Source organism: Nesoenas mayeri (assembly GCF_963082525.1).
Source record: "Nesoenas mayeri genome assembly, chromosome: 9".
NCBI lineage: Eukaryota > Metazoa > Chordata > Aves > Columbiformes > Columbidae > Nesoenas > Nesoenas mayeri.
Window position 1 is genome coordinate 16013170 of NC_137557.1, and position 14288 is coordinate 16027457.

Sequence of the window (14288 nt, forward strand, 5' to 3'; positions counted from 1 at the left end):
AGGATGCTGGGGCAGAGTTCCTCTCTGGGGAATCTGTTTTGAATGTTAGGGGATGGAGAAATGCTCACATGTTTCTAGAGTTCAAATACTGCAAATTAGGTATTTATAGTTTTTCCTTTCCCTCCCAAAACAGAAAAGAGAATGAAACATATCCATCCAAAGCTAGACTGGAATATTCATTATTTTTATGAGCTGTGTTGTTTTTTCTTTTACTCCTTTTTACAACCAGCTTGTTTAGTTGGTTCAAATCTTGCATGTGCCATATCACAGGTTATCTGTCCTCTTCCCTCCACGCCAAGTCTGTCCCAATGGGTGGTTTTGCAGACTACTAAGTGAATGATCGGAAATTCAATTTAATTCAGACCATGGGCACACTTCAAAGTAATCAGGGTTTTACCATAGAATTTCTGCCAGTTTTCCTGATTTTCTTAAGAGATTAAACTTGGAGGCCTTTGATCAGCATGAAAATGTGGCAGACTCTTAAGCAAAAGGTACTGGGCTGAGTTAAATTTGCCAAAATGACCACTTGATGGAATTATATTTGTCTGAGGCTGGTTATGGAATGTGCTGCAACAAAGGACAACTTAGGCTATAGGAATTTAGGGTATAGGAGGTTGTGTTTTACACTTGCTGAAAGCTTTTCTGTTGATTTTTGGTAGAGTTGGAGGTTGAGGGGCTGTAGAAGACAAGGAGCGCAGTGTGTGAGCATGGTTAGAGAAAGCGGGTTTGTTTTGCAAGGCATTGTTGGCAGGAGAGTGATGCTGGTGATAGGTGAGAGGCTGATGCTGTCTGAAAATCCCAGGCGGTGAAACAGCAGGTTTGGTCAATAAGGAAGGGGTCAGACTAAGCACGTCTTGCAGTGACGTTCTCCAGTGCAATACTTTCCTGCAGCCTGCGGGCAGGCACACTGTAAGCTTTGCCTCTCTGACCCAGTTCTCTCTTTGCACCAGCTTATAAAACATTTAATGGAATTGCTGCCATAGTATGATGTTTAATATTTGATCAATCCATTGTTCCTCATGTAGGAAATATGTGTGCTTACTTTCATGTGTGAATTATGCTCTGTGCTACAAGAAAGTGCCCCAGAAAAAGAAGTTTAGATTATTATGCTTCAAGTTTATTAAACTTTGTTTGGGGAAAACTTGACACCTCTTCGGTTGTGCTGACTTCCACTTAAACGTAAAATCTGTGAGTGAGAAATGCTTATGCATTGTATTGTAGTAGATTTTTTCTGTATTTTCACCTACTGGAGAATGAATTCTGTTGAACTGTAATAGGCATCATGAAATCATAGCTCAGTTCTTAGCACTCAGCAAAGCCAGGTCTGCCTGCCTGCTCTGCTCAGTGGGGAAACTTCACCTGGAGTTTTCCTTTCATGCTGTTGTCATATTGCTTTGAGCACACAAGCCTGTTCTTTCCTTTTTTTTTTTTAATATAATAACGTGCTTCTCAGTAAAATGTTGTCTTGGTGTTACATATGTGTTGGTAGTATGAGTTGGCTTTGTTTTTTGAATTTGCCTTAGATTTCAAATATATGGTGTTTCTTGTGCTGGGATCGTCTCACCGTGCTCTGAAGTTAATTATCGTTTAAGGCTTTCTCTGTTCTTCCAGTGCAAGCATTCTCATGCCTCCGATGGAGAAAATACTTTTCCCTTTTGTCAGGATTTTTCCTGTTTACTCCATTTCTACCAGGCCTGTTGTTTCCTTGGGCCTGACTCAGTTTCTTGAAGGTGGCTGTTTCTTTTCTCATTTTCTTACCAAGCAAATGAAGGATGGAGCATGTTCCATGCTGCTGTAGCACTGGGCGATGTGTCCCTGTCCCCCACCCCGGTGTGTGGCCGGGGGACACGCTCAGCCCTGCTGCCACTCGTGGCCACAGGCCTCGGAAACAGGATTGCCCTTTGTTTCTCTGTATTTTCTTAGTAGGTATTTTCTTCTCACTGCTCCTGTCTATATCAGAGATTACTTATGTACCCTGTGAAACTTACTGTTGTATTATTACAACATTTAAGTGGCTTATTCCATACAAAGTTGAAAAAAGCTACTTGATGATTACCCCGTGCAATAGTGATAGTCTCTCCTGGCCACCTATATGACTCTTCACCGAATCCCAGAATGTCAGGGACTGGAAGGGCCCTGGAAAGCTCATCCAGTGCAGTCCCCCCATGGAGCAGGAACACCCAGATGAGGTTACACAGGAAGGTGTCCAGGCAGGTTGGAATGTCTGCAGAGAAGGAGACTCCACAACCTCCCTGGGCAGCCTGGGCCAGGCTCTGCCACCCTCACCCCAAACAAGTTTCTTCTCATGTTTAAGTGGAACCTTTTGTGTTCCAGTTTGCACCCATTGCCCCTTGTCCTACCATTGGTTGTCACCCAGAAGAGCCTGGCTCCATCCTCCTGACACTCCTCCTTTCCATATTGATCCCCATGCATGAGTCCCCCCTCAGTCTCCTCTTGTCCAGCTCCAGAGCCCCAGCTCCCTCAGCCTTTCCTCACACGGGAGATGCTCCACTCCCTTCAGCATCTTCCTTGGTTTCTTTAAATTTACAGATTGCATTATTAAAAGTGCAAAATTATTTTCCATCCCTATGTTTAGAATAGAATAACTATGTTTACATATTGTAGCTTCTGTGCAGCTTGGAGGCATTGGTAATTGAAAAGGTGCCATGAAATCGGCAGCTCTGTGCTGCCTGTTGCTCCTGTTGGGCCATGGGGGCCGTGGCTGTGACTCCGCAGTCGAGGGCGCTGGGTTCTGGAGCTGGGCTGGGACATGGGAGGGTTTTGGGTTGGTGGAGGCAGCGGTCTGACAGCTTGTACGTGCCTCCCGACTTCCCGTGGTTTGCAGAGGGTGTTTTCAGCTTGCGCACACTGGAAAACGCTGCTCATCGGTAAATTCTTAGGACAGCATTAGTACCCTCTGGAACTTCGTTAGGGCTGAAGCAGAAGTAATGCACCTTAAAATGCTGGTTTTGAGCAGTTTTAAGTAAAATACGCATCTCTTAAAACTGGTGAGTGTGCTGTGGGCACTGAAATACTTGCTCTGAAATGGTTTTTCAGGGAGGCTGTGGCGAGGCCTGAGCCCAGTGCCCGCCTTCCCTGCTGGGCCTGGGCCGGGGAGACTGCGGGGGCTCTGGCTGCAGCTGCTCCCCTCGCCTGCTCACACCCCCGTCCACAACGGCTTTTTTCCCTCTGTGCTGTAAAAGTATTAACAGCTTAAATATGTGGGAAGTGGGAGGACAGGCTGCTCCTGAATCCTATTAAGCGCTGTGCTGAAGGAATCGAGATGCTGTGTTAGTCAGCTCAGTGTTTTTCTTCCCTGGCCTGGAAGAAATAGTCAAAATTCCAGAAAGAATCATAGCCAGATGTTTGTCATTGCTCTGGTTTGACTCTCCTAAATATGGCAAATAAGCTGCCTTAGGACTTATTTTTGTCTGACCTCAGAAGAGAAAGTTAGTAATTCACCATTTAAAATCTGAAGTTATTATAGAGTTTAAAAAAGAAAGTAATTGAAGCTTTGCAATTTGTGTACTGTTTGATTCAACTCTCTATTTTTTTAAACCTGTATTTTGTGTTTGGGGGTTTGACTTTTTTGATGCCATGTAGGAATGTGGTATTGGGTGGGGAAAGGTAAAACTGCAGCCATTTTATTGAGAGACATTTGGTATGTGATGTTTTCTTTGTATGTTTTTTAAGGGAAGATGTGAGCTTAAATTGTACTATAAAAACAATTTACTACTTTACCTTTTCCTGGACATTAGGTATCCCAATATGCGAAATGAAAATAGAGCTATGCGACAGCAAAGGAGAACAATCTGAATATTCCTGTAGGAAAAGTCTCTTAAATGCATGTATTGTAACTTGAAACACAGAAACCATTTAGTAAAATTGCAACCAAGTGTTATCACAGTCCATGGAATATGAATGTAATAGATGTGTATGGCTGTGATGTACCATAGTGAATGTGCTTCACCATGGGATGTGTGTAGATGAAAAGCTTCTCACGGGCGGGTTCAGAAGAGGAACAGTACAAGGGCTGCGATGACTTGGCTCAACGCTAAGTTGCTGTAAAACCGAACTCTTTCCGAGCTCTCTTCAACAGCACACGGAGAACTTCCAGCAGAAGTTGTTTTGTCTGGATGAGATCTAATAAAGGAAACCAATGCGTAACTTAATGGGCTTGGCATGCGTGCAGTGGTACAATTCTTGTACTTAATTCCTTTCAAGTGCCTTCTGAAGTACCCAATACACAACCTTGTAAAGAAAAAGCTGTTTCCTGTTGGCTTCCTTACGAATTCCAATAATGAGTCATCATCACTAATAAAGAAAGGAAATACTATTTGTTTCTTAAACACTTCTGCACAATGCAGCTGTTCATTTATTTTTTCATAATCTAGCGGTGAAGGATAGCCAAAATCCACTGAAATTAGTCTTATGCTGTTCTATCAATATAACGGTAAGAAATGCTATATCAAAAAAAAAAAATCTTTTGGACGCCTTGTCTGGTTGTGGATGATACTTAAAGTTGGTTCCACAGATGGATAATTCCATAGACTATATAAAGCGCGAAAAGGAAAACCGATCAACTAAGAAACAACCCCCAGTCAGCTAAAAACAGCTGCAGAAATGCAGTGTGCTCAGAGAGGCGGTTCAGAGAGATTTCAGGTTAGTGCCTGCTGAAAAAAGGGACTTGATGTTGAGCAAGGACAGCGGCTCCTGGCACCCGACTATGTCACAAGCAAAGCCTTGTGAACATGCATTTAAACGAACAGGGTTGCAAAAGCATACCTGTGTATCATCTGTTTCTCCTTGCAACAAAACATGTTTCTGGCAGGGGCAACGGTGCCTACTTGTGCAAGAGGGAGACCATATAAATTGCATATTAAAAAAACTGCGCTGTGGTGACGGTACTCGGTGTAAAAGATTTACTTTTTAAGGCTGTGATGTTGGATGTGGAAGGGAGAAGACCTGTCTGTGTGACAGAGCAGTCGAATGTGAATAAAAGTAAGAAATTTAAAAGAAAATAAGATAGTACTGAGCTGCCAAGTAGCCTATATTGTGAGTTCAGAGACGCTTCTGGAAGTCTTTGAACAGCTTCTACATGTGCTGCTTCTATGGTGGAAATGCGAAGGGGAAGCAGAAGTCAGGTTCTAAACTGGAGTGTATTGCTGTTCAGTCGTCTCTTTGTGCTTGTGGTAGAACTTGTAACGTCCTTCTGACACGTTTGGGGCACATGCTCGGGTTTTGCACACGTGCGTGTATCACTGTCGTGATGGTGAAAGCAGGTTTGAGTACATCGCTTACAAAACCTGAAGCTATGAAAGATGAGCATCCCTGTGCCCCTCAGCCTGGACCAGAGCTGTAGGAAAGGCTCCTGATGGGAGGGAACACGTTAACAAAGCTTTGGCCTTATCTAACCTGGCCTGTAGGTATTTATTAACTGATGGCTGTGGTATTGAAGCTCTGCTCAAAGTACAGTGGGGAGTGATGTTAGGACAGCTGATGCAATTTCAGCTTTGCACAAAACAGAAGGTAACTTTGGCCTTTCCTTTAAAAATACCCAATCTGTGTAAAGAATCTTTCATGGTCAGCTTATTTCCATAATGTTTTAAACTGTTTCCTTCGGAGAGGCTTCTTCAAGTGGTGTGCCAGCCTGGAGTACCGTAACACCTCATAGGGAAAGCCCAGATCAATGGGTGATGTGAGCATGGATGAAGGTTTTGAGGCAAAAGTATAATTAATGGAGAAGGACTAGCAATTTAAGTGTGGGCGCTTTTTTTTGTGAACAAAGGGAAACAGAGGAGTGTCTCTGTTTAAAATGGCTTAAAAACTTAAAATTGTATTTGTATACATATACAGACACGAAATGGTGCTGTGTGAATTCCTGGAGTGCCTGCTGTGGTTTGCACGGCATGGAAGGCCTTGGAGCAAAGTGTCTCCTAGCTTCTAGTTTCTTAGCTTTGTTACACTATTTTACAGCTCGTATGAACAAAGTAGGTGCTTAGTCGTTCTGTTATGAACCTCAAGGCTTTTTTTGAGAGTGGCTGCTGAAGGCGTACTGCCCGCATTGGCAGCAGGCCGCTTTAGAAGTAGGCACTTGTATCCGTCCCCAGTTATTTGAGCCACCGAATCGTTTGAAGGCATCAAACAGTGCAGGTGTTGAATGGAGTGTGAGCTCTTTCGCATGCAGGCTCCATGCCTCAGGAAGGCTTTGCCGTGGTGGTGCTGTGGCCCTTCGCAGGTTATTTGAAATACTACGTGTTGTAAAAACTGTCCTGGCATCACCATTAGCGCGATTTTCTGGCATTTTAACCGCCCCAATCTTTGCGTGGGCCTCACCTCCACAAAGCAGCTGCTTTCCGTGCTGCTGCCACCACTGTCATCTGCATGTTTCATTATTAGCAAGTGTCAACTCTAGTGCCAGATTGTCACAGAGTGGTGACGTGGTCCAGGGTTTTAACTGGGGTGGCTTCACTCTTCTCCAGGTAGTCTAGAACAGAGTACGAACCAGAGGTATCGGGGATGTACATGGGTATTTTTCTCTCTGGGTAATAAAAGTGACTGAGAATTTCTCCTCGATGCCTTAGAGTTTTTACATGAATTTTGTGTGTGCTGTTTGTACACAGGGCTCAGGGCCCCCATGTTGGTTGAATGCTTAACACGGTGGTGGTTTGTTTTTCTCTGGGCGCAGTGTGGTTTATTTCAAGTGCTCCAGGTATTTCAGCACGAGAGCACTCTGGAACTTGGGACCATTTTTGTCCCTACATGCTCTCTACCTAAGTATCCATTTCCCAGTTTCATTCGCATAATTCCCTCCCTCTTGGGGATCTTTTCCCATGTCAACAAATTGTTTTCCTCCTTTCAGGCATCTGGCAAGTCTGGCCGCTCTGGAAAAGCGTGTTTGTTCATTTGGCAGTGAAGTGCTTTAACACTGCTTGAACCTGTACATGGCCACAGGTTTTAAAGCTAACCTTAATTATACGAGCCAGAGACTTGCACTTCTGGAAAAATTTGTCTGACTGGATTTGTATTTTTTTTTTTTTTAATTCACAACAAAAGCAACCACTAAAATCTCAGGATTAAAATTAAAATCTTAGGATAAAGAATCTTGGGGGCAAGTCTTAGATTTATTTTTTTTAAACAAAAAATTATACCGAATGTACAGTGTAATAATGTGATTTAAATCAGCTCAGAAATTTGTATTTGGCTTTACAGCTTCTGTATTTGAGTAGACTGGATTTCAGTGCCACGTAGAAATACCATGACGCACAACATTTAAAAAAAGAAGTATATTTTCCACGTGAAAATATATGCTATCTAAATTAGTGAAGAAGTTCTGAAGTGGTTTTCAGGGTGCTGGTGTGTTCCCAAAGCTCAGTTTGTGACGGTGTATAACGTGCGGGTGTCTGTGCGGTGACTGTGCTCTGTAGGTTGGTATGTGCTTTGCAACCCCTTTTTGCTGTTAGTAAAAGAACCTGTAGTTGGAACCTGTCAGCATGTAAGAGTGAATAAAACAAATCTATTTATAATTAAAACACAATTTTCCTCACAAAGTATTGAAATAATTGAAGCTGAAAGTTCTTGTTAAGTGTTCAGATTATCAAAATGAAATAGTACATAATCAGTTGCTGGCTGAGCACGTGAAACCGGAGTTCCACACATCTGTTGTTACCAGGTACCCTTTTTGTGGGGAGGCAGGGACTGTTTGCATTTGAGTCAGTTGTTCCAGTCAAAATTGAGGAAATTAGAGGAGTACTGAAAAAGTTACTTTTACTTTTCCAGCCTGCAGATTAAAAACTGTATATGGAGTTGTAAAGTCATCTTGTTTGAGCCATGAAAAGGTAATGAAGGGTATTCCTTGCCATCTTATGTGATTTCCTTCTTTAAAATAAATATGGTTTGAATGTACGTGCTGTATTCCTAAGTGCAGTTTTTGTTTACACGTGGCATTAATGATCGTTATTAACAGGGGGTTTTAAAGGCATTTTTCTGTATCACGCTGCGTTTGGACGGAGATCTGAGAGATTACACAAGGGCTGTGGATAAACAGAGCGATAAACTCACCGAAATGTTTGTGTGGTTCTGGGTAAGAACGGAAATACCAAGTCCAGTGTAACCACTGTGTTTACTTGCTGATTGTCATTTTTTTCATTTGCCAAAAGATAAGAAATCACGTTTTCGTTAGGAAGACCACTCCAGTGCACAAAAGGCAAATTGGTGAGTGCTGCAGGGCTCTGTATTTCGGTCAGTTTTTGCTTCTTGTCAGCCGCTCAGTGTTGGCCACTTGATGTCAAATCTCGACTTGTTCTCTCGTGCAGATTCCCTGTTCATTGTCCCAGCTCTGCAGCTTCAGTAAAGCAACATGCAGGGTTTGCTGGGGCGGGGGCCGGCGGCTCCTCCAGCTCTGCGTGCTCAGGAGGTTCCATTCCACACCTCTGATTCCAACTCTCATTTTTCTCCAAACTATTGACTTTTGGAGTGACTTTTCTTTTTGTCTGCAGCCTAACTGCTGCCAAAAGTGGATTTTCATGTTTGGAAAGTCTGAGCAGGGGCAGTTTGTCCGTTTTGGAATATGAAAGTACTACTCATTATGAAAATACTGTGTGGGTGGTTTGGGTTTTTTTAAGTTGAAATACGTGGAAGCAGAAAGTTATGACATTCTGGAAGACAAGTTTGGGAGTTAGGAAGGGAGAAATGGTTTCGATAATACTGAACTCCGCTCTGCTGAAAATCACAGGCTATGCGCTCCTAGTTTGTTTTCCTGTCTTCCTAAGCTCGACCGTTCCGACAGAGGGAGGCTCTGCCATGGAGGTGGTGGTTGAGGAAACAGGAAATAACAGTTGGGATGATAAAAGAAAAGCAGCTGTTCCAGCTTTATTCTTTTCAATTTACATTTTTACTCCTCTGTCCTAAAAATTGCTCACACTGAATATGTTTCCTTTTCTGATGGAGTGAAAAATACAGATGTCTCCTTCAGACAAGAAACTTCAGCTTAGAATTTGTGAGCTGGTGGTCTCTTCCAGCTTCATCTGAATATACAGATCCATTAAAAATATATATAATTGGACTGAACAGCTTTCTGATGATGACTTGTTAAAATAGTCCATGGCACAGTTAGGGCTGGGTCAGCAGGGAAAGCTTTGGCCAGCTCTCCACTTCGTTCTTTTTACCCTGTTTCTTTTCTTTCTTTTTATACGGAATAATTCCGTAATATCAGTAGTCGTCGTCTTGGCAGCGTATAAAGAGTAATTGAGAAGTCTGGAATGGAAAGCATGCCGTGTGGTGAATTTGTATTGAAAACAGGACCTTTCTGAAACGCATTCATGCAGCTTCTTGCCCTGACGTCAAAATCACAGTAATTAAGTAATTACTTCAAAGATTTTGCTTTGTGCTGCTTTTGTGCAGATTAAACAATGATGTGGCGGCACCCACTACATAACTTCATTTTTGTTGACTTCAACATGTTAAGCTTTTCAGAAAGATGGTTATAAATGTAACAAACAGTTTGAGGAACTAAATAGCTCAAATTTTTCCCTGACAGCACTTGAGACATAGTAATAAAATATTGTGTTCTGTCTCAAGCTGTTGTAACCTGTTTTTATTATAAAATAAACCTATTACTGTTCTTTTAAAATGTTACATTGTTATTGTTGCTTTATAGCTTGAAGGAAGTGCTATGAAATGACATTCAGCTTAGAAAAAGGTTTTTCTCAGCTTGTTATCATAAGCGACATTTAAAGTTACAGTAGATAGCCCAGTCAAAATAATTTTACACTTTTACCATTTGGGTGGCACCTGGATAATTTAATCAGGTGCAAAGTGCTCCCATCTCCGACCGTCTTAGTTTCTGCGTGGGTTTCTCTGGCCGGGAGCGCAGGGATGGCCGTGGCACGAGGTGCTGGCGCCGTGTGCCAAACAGACGCTTTTTTGGGGCGAAATGAAGGCAGCTGGGCTGCCCACGGGGCCACATGAACGTAACTTGGGAGAGACCTGCGTATCACAGTCTGATCAGGAGCATTTTAACACCTGTGTATAATCAGCCACAGACAGGACTTGGTTTCACTGTAAAGCTTGTCTGACTCTTATCAGACATCTTTCAGCAGTGAATCCGAGTTTAACGATTCTAACAGAACTAGAATTCCTGCTTATTTCACAGATAAGAAATGCGACATCTCCTGGGCTGTGGCTCCTGGAGGTGGCCACGCGGAGCTGGCGCAGCCCATCTTCTGCAGAGGGAAGTTCATGAGGCCCACCAGAGCACCACTGTATCTCCATCTCTGCATCACTGCCTTAGAAGCATTTCTTTCTCGAATGAATGGTGCCTGTGAATAGTAGGCATATTATAATAATAAATGCATGTGTATCTGTACCATAAAATATATTTAAGGATATATTCTGCTGTTACTACTTCAAGATTTATCCACAAGTGCAAACCAAAAAATGGATTTCATTTGAAGTTAAAAATTTAATTTTCAAAATGCATTTCTCCAGGAGCATGTGGGCCCTGTGGCAAGCGACCCGTAACGTGTCTGAGAAACGTGTCTGTACACAGACGAGGAACAATGGGATTTACTGAAGAGGTGGTTTACCATTACCTGTGCCATTCCTTATTTCATTGTCGTCATTTAAAAACCCAAACCCACACCCACAGAGTCTTCTGCAGGCACAGATTTTGGCTAAAAAATAATAAAAATCACCTGTGTTCTTACAAAGAAAATGCCCTTTTAGCCATCACAAAACTCGTCCTGAGAAAGAGGAGAGTGCTCCTTCTGTGTCATATCCCACCCAGGCATCTCTATATCGCTGAAATGCTGAACAACTGGATTGTTTCTCCTGACTTGCAGTTTTATTTGGGAGTTTTGACATCACTGGCCTGACCCACCGTGACACCAAGAAACATTCAGAACGAATGGAGTTAGGGCGGGGTGCATTCGCGCCCAGGAAAGCGTGCCTGGTGAAAGTGCGAATTGGTGCTGTCCTGCTCCCCCTGTGCTTCCCTGGGTGGCTGCAGCGCTGCGTTCGGCTCCGCTCCCACGCTGCACTTACCGACGCTGTTTTCAGGTTTGCAGTACTGCACAGCTGCTGTACTTTTGCTCACTGAAGTTTGTTTTTTGGAGTGGTACAGAGGTATTTAGCCAAATGGCAGGTTTTTAAACATCAACAGTTAATCTCTTTTTCCTGTAAGCTGCAATTACTCTTGAATTTTTATGCATCTCAGTAATGTGAAACAATTTCCCCAACTTTCCCCGTATTTTTACCTTTTTAAACCCGCTGTTTTTAAAGTGGCCCATTCTTTCTGTTAGATATTTTCATTTGCATTTTATTAAATTATTCTCTCTTACAAATTTATTATAATGCCTAATACTTTTAAAGGATACAGCGTTGTGTGTTTAAAGAGTCAGTTACAGAACTGTGTTTGGATGAGGAAGGCTCCGGGCCTTCTGACTTTTCCAAATGAGCCAGCCCTGATGAGAGATGCCAAAGCCCTTTGGATTCTTGTCTGTGTGATCTGGGTGGGCTGGGGCGGGTCCATAAAAGCCGTTTTTCCCGTGGTGGCTGCTGCAGTCGTGCAATAATAGTTGGTGAGAGCAAGCTTGGATGTTTTCACCAGCAGACCCAGGTGCGGTTGTATTGGGTGTGCTTTGCAAGTTTATCATTTTGTGCTGTGTTACCACAGCCAGGTATTTGTTTTGTGGCTTTGCACCTAACCTGGCTCTGAAGGGGCTGGTGTGAGAGGTTCTCGAGGAGAGAATCATCACAAACGCCTTTGCACAGAAGGTGTGGCGTGGGGAGGGTGTTTGGGTTCCAGCTGGTTTCTAGGGCAGGGAACCGTAGCCTTCCTGTTTATTTCTTAATGAGCAGAATAAATACTATCGCCTTGGGTTTTCTTGAACTCTGTTGTAAGAAAAAAGGTAGACTTAGGGTTTTTCGAAGATGTTGCTTTGTAGAAAATGGATTAAAACCCATTGGATTAGAACCCTTTGCAGTTTTATCAGCAAAGGCCTTGGCTGTGCAGACTACGCTGGGTCAGTGTCGTCCTGGCAGGTCCTGTTCATGCAGCCCCTGCTGTCCTGTGGGGCCACCTGGACCTCCCTAGGCCAGTCCTAAATTCAGGTTGGGTGCGACCTGCACGCACCATCTTTGCTCAGCCGGCATGGACTCGCATCACAGAATCCCAGAATGTCAGGGGTTGGAAGGGCCCTGGAAAGCTCATCCAGTGCAATCCCCCCATGGAGCAGGAACACCCAGATGAGGTTACACAGGAAGGTGTCCAGGCGGGTTGGAATGTCTGCAGAGAAGGAGACTCCACAACCCCCCTGGGCAGCCTGGGCCAGGCTCTGCCACCCTCACCCCCGACAGGTTTCTTCTCATATTTCAGCAGAACCTTTTGTGTTCCAGTTTGCACCCATTGCCCCTTGTCCTGTCACTGGTTGTCACCCAGAAGAGCCTGGCTCCATCCTCCTGACACTCTCCCTTTCCATATTGATCCCCAGGAATGAGTTGCCCCTCAGTCTCCTCTTGTCTAGCTCCAGAGCCCCAGCTCCCTCAGCCTTTCCTCACACGGGAGATGCTCCACTCCCTTCAGCATCTTGGTCGCTGCGCTGGACTCTCTCAGCAGTTGCTGGAGGAGCTGCAGGTGGCTGCAGCTGATCTGATCTGATCTGGTGTCCCAGCTGACCCTGCTGTGAGCAGGAGGTTGGACAGAGGTGACCTTGACCTCCAGCAGCCCTTTCCAGCTCAAGTTCCTTGGCTTCTGTGGAAGCTGTTAGTGGAGCCATCTCTGTGTATGAGGTGTTTGTGTGTTACACTGACAAGAATGATGGTGAAAGTCTTTGAGGTATTTTTCTATGGTTTCTAAAGATGACTTTTTTTTTCATTTGCTGTAAACTTATTAAAATATATTAATCTCACTCTTTTACTTCCTTAGTCAAAATATTATGGCCAGACATTGTTGACAGAAGTTTACAAGCATCTGAATTTGATCGAATCGGACTACTTTGGGATTGAGTTCCAGAACATCCAGTCATATTGGGTAGGTACAGTCTCCTGACCCATTTGGTATAATTCTTGGCAGTGCTATGGTAACAATTGAATTTTAAGATCTTAAAGGTCTTTTCCAACCAAAGCAATTCTATGATTCTATAATAAAAAGATCGGGTGAGTGCAGTTGCCTGCATGGCAAAAGTTTCAGAGTCTGCTAGAGGATTATCTCTTTGATTCCTGCAAATCTGCTTTGCTCACCAGAACAATGGCAGCTAATAAAGCAGAGGGGAGGAATCAGATTCTGCTTCTTGTTAAATCTCAAACTATGTATAAAGCAGCTAAATAGTTGCTGATGTTCCTGCTTTCAGGGACATAAACTCCTTCCCTCTGGAAGGAGGGACATCAACTCAAAGTGTAGTCTGTCGAACGCTTACAAAATCATATTACACGAGTAATTTTGATAGTGTTCATATTCAGTTAGTTCAGTATTCAATTAACTTCCCTGAGGAGTCATTATGAACCTCTTTCTAATAAATATAAACCTCAGCAGACATACAGACCTGCAAACTTTTAAAATCATTGATCTGGATAAGTACTGGTGCTCTGTAAGTGTCCTAGTCGCTTATCCTCTGCCTTGTGAAGAGGACAATGTGGCTTCTAAACTAGAAAATGTTAACAAAACTATGTCTTTGTTATTTTTTTTCTATTACGCACAAAATATGACTGAGAACACAAGAACACGAGTAGCACTAATACATGCTGCTCTTCAGTGAAGCAAATACAGTAAAGCTTGGTTAGTTTCTGTTCTGCAAAACCTCTAAAGTGTTTCTGCATCTAATAAGGTTCTTATAATCCTCAACTCTCTCTCAGGCAGACAAGTAACTAGTAAGGACCAAACTTCACTGTCTTGTTACAATTCTTTTTGGAGGGGTGGGAAAAAAGAATAGTTGAGCATCCACTCCACTTTGCATTAGTTTTATGGATACTTTTACTAGAACAACAGAAGTCTGGCTTTAAAAATGTGCTTGTCAAAAGAGAAAACTTTGTGGGAAATTGATCCTGAGTAAAAATCCGTAGGTAGGTAAGAGAGATGGACAAAGCACTGAAGGGGAAAAAAGTTGCACCGTGTCATTTTGTACGGACCTCGTGTAGCTCTGTAGCCTGACTCCTGCGTGTGTTCTGTGTCACTTCTGTGTTCTGGTGGCTGCTTTTACTGTTGTGACTCCTGCCCAGCTGAGCTTTAAGCACAGATCAGTGGTTTTTCTATTGATACACAATAAATGTAATTTCAAATAGGTGAGTATATT

At 43.2% G+C, this 14288-nt stretch overlaps 1 protein-coding gene across 2 annotated transcripts in view; it reads left to right on the top strand.

Annotated features, from left to right (window-relative positions):
- The window catches only part of FARP2 (FERM, ARH/RhoGEF and pleckstrin domain protein 2), a gene marked incomplete at both ends in the record, with an annotated part of 70826 nt that overhangs the window by 3815 nt on the left and 52723 nt on the right, over positions 1 to 14288 (top strand). For both annotated transcript variants that reach the window (XM_080349921.1, XM_080349922.1), the window contains one exon: positions 12926 to 13030. In XM_080349921.1, the coding sequence (XP_080206047.1) occupies positions 12926 to 13030 (105 nt within the window). The remainder of the gene's footprint in view (positions 1 to 12925; positions 13031 to 14288) is intronic.